We start from the raw sequence: 15,688 nt of genomic DNA on the forward strand, positions 1-15,688 counted from the left end.
AATTGGTATCTAAAGATTTACATATGATATATTACTGTTACATGGTCTAATGACTAAGAAAATTTCTCTGGTAACCAAAGCTGATGCCATATATGGTAGTGTTCTTGGCATATGCTCTATACGCCTCAGACCACTTCCACATTCTTTCTATTCAACTAATTATAGCTTAGGAGCCACTGGTGAAGGACTGTGAAGACCCTGTCACTTCTACAGACTAGAAGGGCAAGGCCAGTTACTGCAATTCAGCCAAACAAAAAGAAAAGGAAAAATGCGCCAGCCCCTTGCAAAGGGGAGGTACTGCACCTTAGCAAAATCGAATGGGCTCGCTGCCGCTGCGCAACGGAGCCACCACCGAAGCAAAACAAGTTGGTCTGAACGGGAACTGTACACGGTGTGAGAATGAACAAGTCACAGCAGTGAGCGGAGGGCTGCAACCTGGTTTCTCCCTGCTGCCTCCCGGCTGGAAACCGCAACAGCTTCTCCGGATTGAACGCCGGCTTCGTGGCGCGCCCTTCCTAAAACGGCTTAGGGATCTGTTCTCCGCAGCAAAGAAATCAACACTCAAAACACACAGGTCAATACAGCAGGACATTATTGAAAACAGCTGCCTTGTGGTACAAAATACAGTACGAGTATATACGGATGTCCTTAAAACATCAAAAATACTATTGCTCCCATACAATTTAGGAAACATTCTTTGCGACGGAGAAAGTTTTTTTTAAAAAAGGAAAAGCTTTAAAAAAAATCCGTTTAAAAAGTCTACTGTGGAGGATGAGAGTAGAGAAATAGTCTGAAAAGGGCACCAATGTTTGTGGCTCTTCCACTTAAAAAAAAAAACAAAAACCTAAGATCAACAGTATTCTGAATCATAGTCTAATTTTTTTTAAAAAAGCCTAATTTTATGTACAGTTCTTTCCCTCCCTCTCGGCCACGATGCATGAAGATGACCTTTTTGTAGATTACTTATTTCCCAATAAATACAAAAAGATTGTATAGATTGAATAATACCAAACTCAGATAATAAAGGGTATGCAATAAATTAAATGGCAGCTCAGATTAAAGGCAGGCATGCAGTTAAAAAAGAAAAATACTAAGATTGTGGAGGTGGGGTTACTTGCCTCCTGGTTGAGAAGGTGTTACCCAAAGAACAGCTACAAACTTGGGAAAGAACGTTAGCTCCCGTTCAATTCCAAGTCGCCTAGGTCTGTGCCACTTCTAGGAATACCTTGGTGATGGGGAGGGATGTACTTGATTAGTAAAAATCATTTCTACTGAAAATCCATTTAAAAGATAGAAGAGGCGATCCTTGAAAACCCCAACTTTTATTCTTGAAAAACAGCTGGATAAACTGGCGAAGGCCAGTCTGTTGAAATTTCAAGATGGTAGAAAAATGCTTCCGGGACACGTTCCCTTCATCTCCACCCCATGGATTTCAGCTTCTAAAGGGCGCACTGCTCCAATCACTCTCATCCATCATTTGCCAACTTTGATCGGGAGGTACTGAAACAATGGATCGAGTTCTTAAAAATTTACTTTAGAAAGAAAAAAATGATGCTGGAATTCTGGACCTGAGGATCTTTAGTATTTCAACAAATCCACAGACAGAACTGAAGGTAGGTGAAGACTTCAGTTTTGGTTATTTCCAACTTTTCTGTGAGGACGTATATTCCATTAAAGCTCAGGCTTGCAGCCGCACTGTTCCTTTTGTAGGTATCTTCAAGTTTTACGATTGAAAATCCAGTCAACCAGTGGCCCAAACAGCTGAATTAGCCATAATTCAGTGGCTCAGGTGAAACAGCCACAGGGATCTGGCTCTCATTCACCCCTAAGCCATCTCATGGTGAGGACCTCTGTGCCTGGAAACCAGGGGAAGGACTTCAGTGAGCAGCAACTAAGCCACTCACGACAGTCCTTGTGCTTAATGTCACATTTCTTCCTGTGCCCACCTCAGCAACCCCCAATGTAAAACGACCCTTAGCTCAGAAAAAACCCCTGGCCAACTTCTAAAATCCTTTAGTAACAGATTCTAGTTGAAGAAATGACATCTGAATCCCTTGGCATCCAGGAAAACAAAGCCACAAAGAGACAAAGACACTGGTCCTGGTTCCACGCAAAACCATTTTAGAGGAAATGGACCCAATTTCTTTCTATATTCCCTGGTGGCTTCCTGAATTCTCATTCTGCCCTGTCCATGATTATTAGAAGTCGCGCTCCTTTTCACGGAACCTGCACCCTCAGAACGGGGCAGAGACCAAGGCCTCTCTCTTCTCAAGAATTCCACGAAGACCTAGATATGCTGATCTCAATAGAGGTGGAGACCGACCCCACAGCACTGAGGCCCGGTGAGCTCGTCAGGCCAGGACCCCCGGGTAGAACACAAAAGCAGTTGTCTCGGATGGGTCTGGGGAACCCGAGCGTTCCCTGGCCCCGGGCACGAGGGGATCTGCGCCCCTGCAGGGCTGCCCTGACCAGGTCACGAGCCCCGGCTGGAAATGATGGAAACCGAGAAGCCTTCGCTCAGGCCGTCTGCCTCCGTTCTGCAGGCTGGTCGGGGTCAGTTCCTCGGAACTTTGCTGCTTTCCTCGAATTGTCCGCGATGGTTCTCTTGTGGTTATTTCTTTCAATGAACTGTTCTGTTTTTGAACTTTGTGAGCTCCCGACGGGGCCCCCTTGCCCCGCTTCCACTAGCCCCCTGGGGAAGAGCAGGAAGGGGGCTCTCCAGCCAAGGGGATGGGGGGGGGCGGGGCGGGGGGGCCCATCGGGGAAGCGGCGGCCTCAGTCCTCGTCCACCTCCTCGCCCTCCGACTCGTCGCCGCCGCGCCTCTCGTACAGCTTATCCCTCTGCCGCTCCTGGATCTCCTTCATCTCGTCTGCGTACCGGCAAAAGGCGCCCCCGAACTTGCCCCAGGCCTTGAAGGGGACGGTGATGGCGTTGCGATAGGACGGCTTCACCTCGCTCACGCGCAGGAACACGCCGTACTTGTTGCAGCCCACGTCGAAGAAAAAGCGCTTGGAGTCCACAGTGATGGACGTGCCTTCCGGGAGCTCGCCGTACAGGCCGCCGCCCGCGCCCCCCGCGCCGCCACCCGGGCCGCCCGCCAGCTCGTCGTCGTCGCCGCCGTAGTCGTCGATGAGCTTCGCCAGCGCGTCCCGGAACTCGATGAGGCCCTGCGCGGGCAGCGCGATGGTCTGGCCGCTCTGCAGGCCGCCGGGCCCGGGGCCGCCGCCGCCGCGGTTGACCGTCTGGCGGATGCGCAGGAAGCGGCCGCGCTGGTTCTCCTTGAGGTCCAGGTAGTACTTGCGGTTCTCGCGCACCAGGAACTCGCTCTTGAGCGCGCGCCGCGGCCCGCCGCCCTCCTCGGCGCCCGCCGCCGCCGCCGCCACCTGCTCCGGGCTGCTGGGGCCCAGCTGCGCGTAGTGCTCGATGAAGTCGCCCAGATAGTCGCGGAACTCGGCAGCCACCGCCATGGACAGCGTCAGGCGGCTCTTGGAGCCCCCCGCGCCCACCTCGGCGATCTTCAGGAAGCGGCCCTTGGCGTTCTGCTTCACGTCCAGGTAGAAGCGCTTGTTCTGGATGTCCAGCCGCTTCGAGGCCAGCTCCTGCGTCTCCTGCTCGCCGCCGCGCGCCGCGGGCTGGAAGCCCCCGGGCCCGCCGCCGCCGCCGCGTTCGCTGCCGCTGTCGCCGTCCGCCATCTTCTCGGCCGCCGCCGCCGCCGCCGCCGCGCTTCGGCCGCCGCCGCCGCCCGCCGCGCTCGCGCCCGCCCTCCGCCCTGCGGCTCGCTCTCCGGGGCCCCCAGCCTCGCCCGCCGGCCGCTCACGCGCTCCCGCCGCTCATCGCCGGCCGCCGCCGCCGCCGCCGCCCCCCATCGCCCCGCGCTCCGCCCCGCCACTTCCGTCCGGCTCGCGCCAGCTTCCGGCGCGTGCCCCCTGACGACACCCGCCCCGCCCACACGCCCTCGCGGCCGGAAGCGCCGCGCGCCGCGGCGGCGGCGGGGCGCAGGACAGTGACGTCACGGCGCGCGGCGTCCTGGGAAGCGGAGAGTCCCGGGAGGGGTAGAACGTCCAAGAATGGGGAGGGCGCGGGAGGGCCCGGAGACGGTGTGCGTCCGGTTTGCGGTCGCGTGTCTCCCGGGTCCCAGACTTGTCGAGATAACTGCACTCCTTGTAGGAACAGCGGTTACAACTGCGGCGACCTCTAGAGGGAGAGTCATTAATGGAGGGAGGAGGCCGGGGTCGTCAGCCTTCAGAACAAAGCTGACCCGGTAGCGTTGCTGGGCAACGGCCGGGGAGCGGCGGGCGCTGCGCGTCACGTGGGCACAGTGACTTCATCGCTGCGGGCGGGGGGGGGGGGGGGGGGGGGGCGCAGCTTCCGTCCGCCGCCGTGTGGGTGTGGGTGTGGTCGGGCCGAAAAGCGTCGGGGCCGGGGAGGACGTGGGCCCCTCCGAGCGCCGCAGCCCGTTCGGCCTCCGCGAAGGGTGTCCCCGCGGCCCGGCGCAGCTCGGAACGACCCGCCGCCCCTCTGCTCTCGCGGGGCAGGCCTGCTCTGCCCGGCGGGTCGCATCTCGGGCTTGGGTTCGGAGCCGAGGTCTCACCTCTTGGGTGTATTTGGTGATCACGTGTTTCTCAGATCCTTTACAGTTCGTGTTTAAACTTGTGATGACGTCATGCCTCAGGGGTTTTCTCGTTGGTGACATTTGGGTGCACCCTGTGGAGCAGAGATTCTGAGCCGTGTCCGTCAGACGGCCAGCTGTTCCCTGCCGTTTGGTGGACGGGGACGGATCCCGGCAGGTGGTGGTGGGGGTGGTGACCTCGGGCGGACGGAGCACCTGTTCCCACACGGCAGGAAGTCTGGTTTGGCTGGAGCCCAGGGTCTGCGCGGAGGGGGCGGGGAACACCGCCGCGGGAGGGCCTTGACCTCTAGGCAGGGGTTGGGGGCAGAGCTGTGTGAACAGCCGAGTGACATGTGTGTCTGCTCTGTTGTTGGAGGACGTGACCGCGGGCACGGGATGGCATGGCGGGGTCCATTAGCGGCGACAGCTGTGTTGTAGCCCCAAGGGAGCAGGGACTGGATATGGCTGGTGCCGAGGGAGGGAGCACGTGGGGCCTTTGGGGCAAGAGAAGCTTCAAGATTTAAAAACCCGATGTGGGGGGAGGCAAGAGGAGTCTGCGTTGATGTTAGACCGCCCAAGGCTGCTGGGGAGGACCAGTCCTGGAGATGATGGGGAGCACTAATGAGAGACCTCCGGGTCCCATCCCTGAGGTGCGCCTCCCCCATGCAACTCACAGAGAATGGAGCCCAGCGGGATGAGCTTTGGTGCATTTTTGTGGTATCACATTCCTTGTCCAGAAGCTTATTTCTTCTCAATGGCCTTAAAACACCTGCTGTGACTGCCTTATGGCAAATCCAGCACAGATGCCCGGGTACGAGTGTCAGGTGGCGTGTTAAATTTAAAGAGCTGGCTGGCTGCCAAGAAGAGACAGGGTCTGTGGGATGCAGACAAACCCAGTGGAGGAGAGGGGCAGCAGGGTTGGGAACCACACCTGGGATGGATCTGCTCTTAGCTCCCAGGAGACAGTGTGGAGGGATCAGAGAGGCAGACAAGATGGGAGGACAAAGACTGAGGAGTCGGTGGTACAGTTCGTACTGAGCCTGCAGAGCCACTGCCCACAGGTTCCGGGGATGGGCAAAAGTCACACAGCTCCGAGACGTGTAGCAGAGATCCCCAATCGCGTTGTAATTCTAAGTTCTCTTTCTCACACCGCCATTTGGGAGTATGTAAGCCAGATGTCCCGGTGCTATAGAGTGAATGTGGGTGGGGAAGGACAGCACCCAGCAAACAGGCGTCCAGCTGCCTTCCACAGGCTTGAGCCAGCCCCGAAGCTGGGGAGCACAGAGTGGGTGTTCGTTCAGTGAGGGCCTGCAGTGGCCTGGAGATGGGCATGGAGGGAAGGGCTCAGCCCTGGCAGGTGAGCAGGGAGTGTAGAAGAGAGATAGGAGCTCCTGGTGCAGAAGCAAGAAGATGGGGCTTTCTGCCAAAGGCCTCGTTGGCACCAGGGCCTGAGTGAGGCCTCCTGCCGAGGAGGAGGCTTGGGCATGACTAGAATCCCCCTGAGCAGCTGGTCTGGCTGAGGCTGGGGCCAAAGCTTGCTGCTTCCTGCAGCCGCCGTGAGCAGTTGGCGCTGGGCAGAAGATGCAGATGGCGGTGGTCCTTGCCAGGGCTGAGGAGACACACGAGGGACTGGGGTTGGTGGCCTCAGATGACTAGCCCTTCTCCCAGTTCTTGCTCCACATCCCTGTTACTGTTCCTATTAAGCTTAAAATGGAAACAGCGGTTCAAGAGTAGCACTCTTGACCCACATCCCCCAAATGTCAGTAATGTAGCACCTTTGTTCTCTCTCTCCTTTTCTTCCCCCAGAACTATCTTAGAATGAGCGGCAGACAGGATGCTATGGTGTCCGGGGGCGCCCTCGTCGCAGGCACTGGCACGAAGACTCCTGGCTGCACCCCGTTTGCGGATCTGTCTCAGCGTGATGCTCTGGTCACGATTCCCAGCTGGCGTCCATCGAAACCTCCAGCGACATCTTGGTTTGCTCGTGTACAAACTGAAGAGATTGCCTCATCCGGGCTGGCAGAAGGCCCACACCTGCTGTCTTTCTGGGCATTTTTGTCTCCTGTGAGGTAGAAAATCAATTCCTTGCTCCGGTGTGGAGTTCCAGGCAGTTTCTAGCCTTGGGGCTTCTCAGTCAATGCTCTCCAGGATTTGAAGCTGCTCTTGGCCTTAAAACAAGCTCTTGGGCACTCCCAGAGGCTGGCAGACAGCTTCACTTGTCAGCCCTGTGTAGCCTGTGCTCACTAGCACTGCTGGGGGCCTTGGGAGCCCCAGGAGAGGTGTAGTCCCTCCTGGAAAGACTCCAGCCTCCACTGCCCAGCACTTGGTGACAGCGAGCGGCTTCCCTCCAGCTTCCCAGCCGTCAGCCTGCTCCCTCGGTGGCCCATGAGCTCCAGAGCAACTTCCCCCTCCTTGCCGATGTTTGTCCTGGGTGTGTGGATGTCTCCCTTAGGCTGCCCGTTCTTTGAAGACACGGTGTTGAGTTGAGAGCACACGCACATTAAACCCAGAAGTACTTTTTCTCTTTGGGGGAAAGTATGTTTGTCAGACGAGAGAGATGAAACCCGCAACAGAACAACCTTAAAAGAAAAAGTATCCCAGGGTGCCTGGCTGTCTTGGTCGGTAGAGCATGTGACTCTTGGCCTCACAAGTTGTGAGTTCAAGCCCCATGTTGGCCCTGGAGCCTACTTAAAAAAGTAAAATAATTGGGGCACCTGGGTGGTTCAGTGGGTTAACTGTCTGACTCTGATTTCAGATCAGGTCTTGATCTCAGGGTTGTGAGTTCAAGCCCTGCAGTGGGCTCCACGGTGGGTGTAGAGTGAACTTAAAAAATTGAATTAAGGGGCACCTGGGTGTTTCAGTGGGTTAAAGCCTCTGCCTTCGGCTCAGGTCATGATCCCAGGGTCCTGGGATCGAGTCCTGCATCGGGCTCTCTGCTCAGCAAGGAGCCTGCTTCCCTCTCTCTGTCTCTCTCTGCCTGCCTCTCTGCCTACTTGTGATCTCTGTCTTTCAAATAAATAAATAAAATCTTTTAAAAAAATTAAATTAAAAATAAAATTTTAAAAAGGGAACAGGATTCCTAGAAATAGAACAGTCAGAAGTTGTAGTCACTGGTTAGGCATAAGCAGGTCTGGGGAGGCCGTGACTAGGGTCACTCTTGCCTCAAATGGAGGGCAGCCTCTCCTGGGGGACAACAGGGTGTGACGAGCCCCCTCCCAGCTGCTCGGGGACATGTTTGACCTTTTCCAGTGACCCTGCATGACCTGAGGTCTCCACAGAGCCAGACAGCAGCCGTCTTTTCTGGCTGCTTGTTCCATCCAGAATATCTTAGGGTTTTGCCCTCGCTCCAGAGCTTCCTGGGAAGTTTGCTTCTGCCTCTCTTGCCCCTTCCAGAAGGTTGTCTGGCTGAGCCCTTGTCCCCTGCCCGGTGAGTCCGTGTGCCCTCGCTCAGCTAGCCTCCCTTAGGCTGGTGATGCCCAGGCCTCCGCTGCACACAGAGCAAGGCCACATGGTTGAGGGACCCAGGGGTGGAGATTGAAACTGGCCCTGTGACCAGGGGTTACAGTCTGAGCTGCCCGTTCGAGCTGACGGTTTCACTCCATGAACAAGCGCGTGCGCTTGCACAGGGACGTGGGCAGATATAGAAGCATACACCTGTGGACACACAGATGTGGGTGCATGTCTGCGTGTTTCCTCAAAGCAGTGACACCCCAGCCGCAGTGGGCACACTGAGCACCACATCTCAGTCTCTCAATTCTGTTCTCTGCCGGAAGGAACCAGAGCTGCTCCAAGAAAGGCCTGGCTCCGGTATGGGGCGGAGTAAGTGCAGGCTGAGCCTGGAGAACTGGTGGCAGCACGTGCTCAGAATGCGAGGGGGCGCCCCAAACAGTCCCTCGGGCAGGCTAGGTCTGGGACCGCGTAAGCATCAGAGAACGACAGCCACAGACTAGCCAGCCACAGACTAGCCGGTGCCTAAGATCAGAATCCCCTGTGCACTTCCTGATGCGAATGGGAGAAGGAAAGCCTGTCCCTACCGGAAAAAGGTCACTGATAAGGAAGAGAAGATGAAATTTGAGAAACATTTAGCGGCCAACAGGGTAACAATGGACAAAAAAATACCCAGGAGATGTTGAGCTTGGCGGGTAGAGCTTGCTGAGTGGCTCAGGTGTGTGCCTGGTCCCAGTGCAGGTCCACACTGGACATACCTGCTGCCCCACTGCATCCCTAGGTCCTCCCGCCGTGGTTCCCCTGAGCATTCCCACCAAGAATGTCTGTCATGTAACCATACTGTTTGAATTTCCTGGCTGTGACCGTGAACAATGGCTGTAGCCACAGGGAAACATTGGAAAGTGCAAAGAGCTTTGGGGCTGCAGTTTATAGAAACATGCACATGGGCAGAGTGACGGAGCATCAGGAGACAGTGTCAGCTGTGGGACAGTGGGCGGGGCCTATGCAGGAATTCCCACCTGGCTTCTCTCCTGGAGCTCTCTGCAGGTATAGCTGAACAATTCAGTTGGCAATGTGTGTTTTTTTTTTTTTTAAGATTTTATTTACTCATTTGAGAGGGAGTGCACAAGCAAGGGAAGCAGCAGCAGCAGAAGGAGAAGGAGACTCCCTGCCAAGCAGGGAGCCGGATGCGGGACTCGATCCCTGGACCCTGAGATCATGACCTGAGCCGAATGCAGACACTGAACCCACTGAGCTCCCCAGCATCCCGGGTTTTATTACAATAGTATTAAGAACAAACGAATGATAAAAAGAAAACCAGGTATATGAACTAATGTTAACAATACTTGATGGGGGGGCACCTGGGTGGCTCAGTGAGTTAAGCCTCTGCCTTCGGCTCAGGTCATGATCCTGGGGTCCTGGGATCGAGCCCCGCATTGGGCTCTCTGCTCAGTGGGGAGCCTGCTTCCTCCTTTCTCTCTCTGCCTGCCTCTCTGCCTACTTGTGATCTCTGTCAAATAAATAAATAAATCTTAAAAAAAAAAAATCAAAACTTGATAGGGGCGCCTAGGTGGCTCAGTGGGTTAAGCCTCTGCCTCCAGCTCCAGTTGTGATCTCAGGGTCCTGGGATTGAGCCCCACTGTTCAGCAGGGACCCTGCTTCCCCCTCTCTCTGTGCCTGCCTCTCTGCCTACTTGTGATCTTTGTCAGATAAATAAATAAAATATATTTTTTTAAAAAGTTCTGGAATGGGGCGCCTGGGTGGCTCAGTGGGTTGAGCCTCTGCCTTCGGCTCAGGTCATGCTCCCAGGGGCCTGGGATCGAGTCCCGCATGGGGCTCTCTGCTCAGCAGGGAGCCTGCTTCTCCTCATCTCTCTCTCTGTCTGTCTCTCACCTATTTGTGATCTCTCTCTCTGTCAAATAAATAAATAAAATATTAAAAAAAAAAAAAAGTTCTGGAATCACCGGCCATTGCAAGAACTAGGGCACTGCCAATGACAAAATCTGCCCTTTGTTCCTCTCAGAGTCTGTCCCCCAACCTCTGAAATCCTAAATTATAAAAAAAAAATTATTTATCTATTTATTTATTACTTTATAAGAAGGGAATTCTAGGGACGCCTGGGTGGCTCAGTTGGTTAAGGAGCTGCCTTCAGCTCAGGTCATGATCTCAGCGTCCTGGGATCGAGTCCCACATCGGGCTCCTTGCTCGGCAGGGAGCCTGCTTCTCCCTCTGCCTCTGCCTGCCTTTCTGTCTGCCTGTGCTTGCTCTCTCCCCCCATCTCTCTCTGATAAATAAATAAAATCTTTAAAAAAAAAAAAAAAAAAAAAGAAGGGAATTCTATTGTAAGAAGCAAATATCAGGAGTGCCTGGGTGGCTCAGTGGGTTAAAGCCTCTGCCTTTGGCTCAGGTCATGATCTCGGGGTCCTGAGATGGAGCCCCGCACCAGGCTCTCTGCTCAGCGGGGAGCCTGCTTTCCCCTTCTCTCTCTTCCTGCCTCTCTACTTGTGATCTCTGTCTGTCAAATAGATAAATAAAATTAAAAAAAAAAAAACCACAATAAAGCGGGTCAGATGAATTTTTTTGGTTTCCCAGTGCATGTGGAAATTAGATTTACCCTGTGGGTTCTGTGTGCAGTAGCATGATGTTTAGAAAGAACCTACAAGCCTTAATTAAAACATCCTTTGAAGGGTGCCTGGGTGGCTCAGTGGGTTAAGCCTCTGCCTTTGGCTCCGGTCATAATCTCAGGGTCCTGGGATCCAGTCCTGCACTGGGCTCTCTGCTTGGTGGGGAGCCTGCTTCTTCCTCTCTCTCTCTGCATGCCTCTCTGCCTACTTGTGGTCTTTCTCTCTCTCTCTGTCAAATAAATAAATAAAATCTTTAAAAGAAAATCCTTTGTTGCTGAAGTAAACTATATTATGCGAGTTGTCTGTGAATCATCATCACTGACCAGAGATCATCTTAATGGATAAAATAGTAATGAAAAAGCTTAAATCTTATGAGAATCAGCAAAATGGGCTGCAGACATTAAATGAGCAAATGCTGGTGGGAAAAATGGTGCCCACAGACGTGCTCAACCAGGTGTGCCAGAAATCTAAAATTTGTAAAAAAAAAAAAAAAGCAAAATCCATGAAATACAATAAAGTGAAGTGAAATTCAATGAAGTGTGCCTGTGCGTGTATATATACAGATAGTGTGAGAAAGCGAGAGGGAAATTTATTTTAAGAATTGCTCATACTGGGGCGCCTGGGTGGCTCAGTGGGTTAGGCCGATGCCTTCGGCTCGGGTCATGATCTCAGGGTCCTGGGATCAAGTCCCGCATCGGGCTCTCTGCTCAGCAGGGAGCCTGCTCCCCCCCCCCCTCCCCCCGCCTGCCTCCCTGCCTACTTGTGATCTCTGTCTGTAAAATAAAAAAAAAAAAATATAAAAAAAAAAAAAAGAATTGCTCATACTGTTGTGGGCACTGGCCGCAGCTGGAGACCCAGCAGTGAGCTGATGTTGCGTCTGGAGGCAGAGTTTTTTCCCTTGGGGGGGAGCCTCAAAGTTTTTCTCTTAAGGCCTTCAACTGATTGGATGAGGCCCACCCACGTGATGGAGGGTGTTCTGCTTTAACCGGAGTTTGCTGATGTAAATATTGACCTCACCTAAACCAGACTTTCACCCTGACATCTGGTTTGGTGTTTGACCAAATATCTGGGTGCTGGGGCCTGGCCAAGCTTTCCTACCCATCATGGTGTGAAGACACGCACATTACTTTGTCTAGCTGGAGTGAACAATGTTCACTGCTATATAAGACACTCTGTGGGCACCTGGGTGGCTCCATGGTTAGGTGTCTGCCTTCGGCTCAGGTCATGATCCCAGGGTCCTGGGATGGAGCCCCAAGTCAGGTTCCCTGCTTGGTGGGAAGCTTGCTTTCCCTCTTCCACTCCCCCAGCTGGTGGTCCTGCTCTCACTGTCTCTGTCAAAGAAATAAATAAAATCTTAAAAAAAAAAAAAAAAAGACGCTATAGGGAAATGCCACCAACTTGCGGCTTCAGGGTCATGGCTGCTGTCACCAACAGGCCAGGGGACTCTGGAACTTGTTTTCTGGGGCACATGGGTGGGGCTTGGCTTGGGTGAACACCCAGGAGCCATTTCCCGAGCTGTTGGGCCTGGAGTGGCTGGGTTCATGCTCGCTGCTGGAGGCTTTCACTGCTGCTGCCCCTTGGAACAATTTGTTACTTAAACTGTAACCCCTGGAGGATTTTACTAGTTACCAAGCACATTTAGATATGGCCTTAAGAAATACATATACTGACAACAGGTCTTTGGGGAGAAGGACGATGTACGACCGTGAAGCTGGGCAGCTGGGGATGCCCGGCTTGCTCAGGGCAGAACGCCGCCCCTTCACAGAAGCTGGGCAGCTGGGGGGGATACCTGGCTCGCTCAGGGCAGAATGCCGCCCTTCACAGAAGCCGGGCAGCCGGGAGTGCCCGGCCCGCCCAGGACGGAACGCCGGCTGCTTCAGGGAAGCCGAGCACCCGGGAACGCCCGGTCAGCTCAAGGTGGAACGGAAAACCGCCTGCTTCCCTTTTCCGTTATCGCTCCTTTCTCTTCCCAGAAGCGCCGTTGTTAGTTAGATGAGTCCTTTGAATGTGCTTGTTTAACTATAAACTTTATCCTCTTTCTTGCTTGTCTGCAAGATGTGACTAACATTTGACCTTCATCGATCCTTCTATTGGCTATTGTTTTCTATCCAATAAAAGTGAGGCTGTGGAGTTGCTCGTGGCAGCAGTCTTTTTCAACTGTCGTCCCCTGCTCCCAGTCTTTTGCAGCTGACTTGTTTGTGCCCAATTCTTCTCTCGTCGCCAGCTGGAAATGGCATTTCACCTGCATTCTGCATAGACAGGGAGCTGTGTGTGTGTGCGCTCAGTGCAACCACGCTGGCTTCTCTGTCCCGTCTGCGCCTGTGGCTTGTCCTTCCCTTTTTTCAGGGTGGTCTTGGTGGCAGCCCGTGTGCTGGTTCGTCAGTATGCGGCAAACACTGCAGTGTGTCCCCAGCTGCCAACCCGACCCCGTGCCCCAGTCCAGCAGCTGGCTCGCATTTGATGGCATTGTTCTGGGGTGAGGTCCCCCGTGGATTCTAACAGAGCAGCCGAGAACCCGGGTCACACCCCCAGTGTGTCGAGGCTGCTGGGTTTGAGTGGGGAGTAAAGAAAGCACGAGTTTATTAGACAGGAAAGGGCAGCCCCAGCCCAGCAGGTGGAGCAGGAGTAGAGGATGAGCCAGGGACGCTTCCAGGCTTCCAAACACACTGTCCTGGGAGGGGAGGGCTGCCCGCATGGGGAAAGCAGGCCTGAGGACCCCTCTCTGTGTGCGCAGTGCCTTGGGGTCTGGCTGTCCCTGCATGGCCCCCTAGAAAGCTTGCAGGCCTTGTGGCTGCCTTGGTTCCCGCTGAGCCATCCCCTCAACCCAGCCTGCCCTGTCACCTTCCCCGGACGCCCCCTGGGGTTCCTGGTGGTCCTTCACACCAGCCCATGGGCATTGAGGGCTCTCTGAGCTCGAACAGCTTTGTCCTGGGCTGGTCCTTCTGTCACTGTTGGATGCCCTCATGCACTCTGTGGCTGTGGCTGGCTGTCCTGCCTCTACCTAGGACTTGGTGTGGCTGAGACCAGCCCCCAGCTACCCCCAGGCCCAGCCCTGCTGTTCCCACTGTTGGAGGCTTGGCCATGCCATCTGCTCCCGAGGCACCTGCCATGGCTGAATGTACCTAAAAATGGAGCTTGATGCTGGGGATCAGAGCCAGGAACCAGAGCCTTGAACATGCCCTCATTGCCAAAGCCTGGCCCTCTCCTGTCTTCGCAAAAGGGTAAACTCCCCCGGGTCCAGGGACCATATTTTCCCTCTCTCTCTTTCCAATCAGTTCACATTTTCACACCTGCCCGTGGGGGAAGCAGCCAGAAGCCACCCCCCACCCCCACCCCATGGAGTTGCTTCTCTATTTGAGCCAAGTTTCGATTCAGGAGATGGAAAGATAGTCTTTTTCAATTATCATTGATTAAAACCTCACTAAAATATTGAAGGAAATTTAAAAACCAACAAATTCATGGGGCACCTGGGTGGTTCTGTGGGTTAAGCCTCAGCCTTGGGTTCAGGTCCTGATTCCAGGGTCCTGGGATCGAGCCCTGCATCTGGCTCCCTGCTCAGCAGGGAGCCTGCTTCTTCCTCTCCCTCTGCCCCTCCCCCTGCTTGTGTACCTTCTCCTACTGGGTTTTTCTCTGTCGAATAAATAAAATCTTTTAAAGATAAAAAAAAAAAATTCACAGGAGTGCCTGGTGGACTCAGTTGGTGGAGCGTACGACTCTTGATCTCATGAGTTTGAGCCTTATGTTGGACGTGGAGCCAATTTAATAAATAGATTTTTCTTTTCTTTTTTTAAAGATTTTATCTATTTATTTGACAGAGATCACAAGCAGGCAGAGAGGCAGGCAGAGAGAGAGGAGGAAGTAGGCTCCCCGCTGAGCAGAGAGCCAAATGCAGGGCTCAATCCCAGGACCCTGGGATCATGACCTGAGCCAAAGGCAGAGGCTTCAACCCACTGAGCCACCCAGGTGCCCCTTTATTTTCTTTTAAGTAAGCTTGATGCCCACTGTGGGGCTCAACTCACAGCCGTGAGATCAAGAGTCACATGCTGTACCAACTGAGCCAGCCAGGCGCCCCCCCCAAAATAAACTCTTTAAATGAAATGAAATGAAATGAAATTTCCATAACCATTTCTCAGCGCATTTGCTCCACAAACGGTAACAATGATAGGATCCTTGACAAAAGGCGAGCGCTCAGAGCACATTGGGGAAGACGAGACCCGGCACACAAAACAAAAAATAGATCAGTTGCACATCTTTAAAATGAAAAACTTTCATGCATCAAAGGGCGCTACTGTTAAGGAAAAGACAGCTCAGAGAATGGGAGGAAATATTTGCAAATCGTATGTCAGATACAGTATTAATATCCAGAGTAGGTAAACAACTAAAACTCAGCATCAGAGAAACAGCCAGCCCAATTCAAGAATGGGCAGAGGACTGGAACGGACATTTCTCCCAGGAAGACAGCGAATGGCCAAGGAGTGCGTGAAGAGATGCTCGGCATCACGGCTCCTCAGGGAAATGCGAATCAAAACCACACCGAGATGGCCCTTCACACCCGTCAGGGTGGTTACTGCAACAGGAAAACAGGTGTCGGGAGGATGTGGGGGGGTCTGGAACGCACGCACGGCTGGCAGGAACGCAGGGGTGCAGCTGCCGTGGACAGCAGCGCATGGGGTCTGCAGAGTTACCATGTGACCCAGTAATTCCGTTCCAAGATACGTATCCCAAAACACTGAGGTATTTGCACACCCATGTTCATGTCACCATATTCACAACAGCTCAGAGGCGGAACCAACCCAGTGTCCTTCGATGGGTGAATGGCTAAGAGAACTGTGGTCTGTCCACACCGTAGCCCCACTGCAGGGTCCACCCCACTGGAGAGAAGCCCCTGCCCGCCACCAGTGTCTTCCCCTGGACGAGAAGGCCTGCGGTCCCTTCTGGCGCTGATGTCAGCTGCACTGGATTCCCCGGTGAGGTGACCGTAGGGCCTTGGCACCTCCCAGCAGGGAG

General features: G+C 54.0%; 1 protein-coding gene and 1 long non-coding RNA gene across 2 annotated transcripts; one reads left to right on the forward strand and one right to left on the reverse strand.

The window, feature by feature from the left end:
• Positions 1 to 1,306: 1,306 nt before the first annotated feature.
• Positions 1,307 to 3,727, reverse strand: PURB (purine rich element binding protein B). The gene has a single exon (XM_059397137.1). It carries the CDS (start codon positions 3,691 to 3,693, stop codon positions 2,776 to 2,778), a length of 918 nt encoding a protein of 305 aa, XP_059253120.1. The 5' UTR covers positions 3,694 to 3,727; the 3' UTR covers positions 1,307 to 2,775.
• Positions 3,728 to 3,963: 236 nt separating this feature from the next.
• Positions 3,964 to 9,603, forward strand: LOC132016081 (uncharacterized). The gene is made up of 2 exons (XR_009403884.1): positions 3,964 to 4,262; positions 6,417 to 9,603. It is a non-coding gene; the product is annotated as an uncharacterized LOC132016081 (long non-coding RNA).
• Positions 9,604 to 15,688: the final 6,085 nt, after the last annotated feature.

This window comes from Mustela nigripes, chromosome 4 (assembly GCF_022355385.1).
Source record: "Mustela nigripes isolate SB6536 chromosome 4, MUSNIG.SB6536, whole genome shotgun sequence".
NCBI lineage: Eukaryota > Metazoa > Chordata > Mammalia > Carnivora > Mustelidae > Mustela > Mustela nigripes.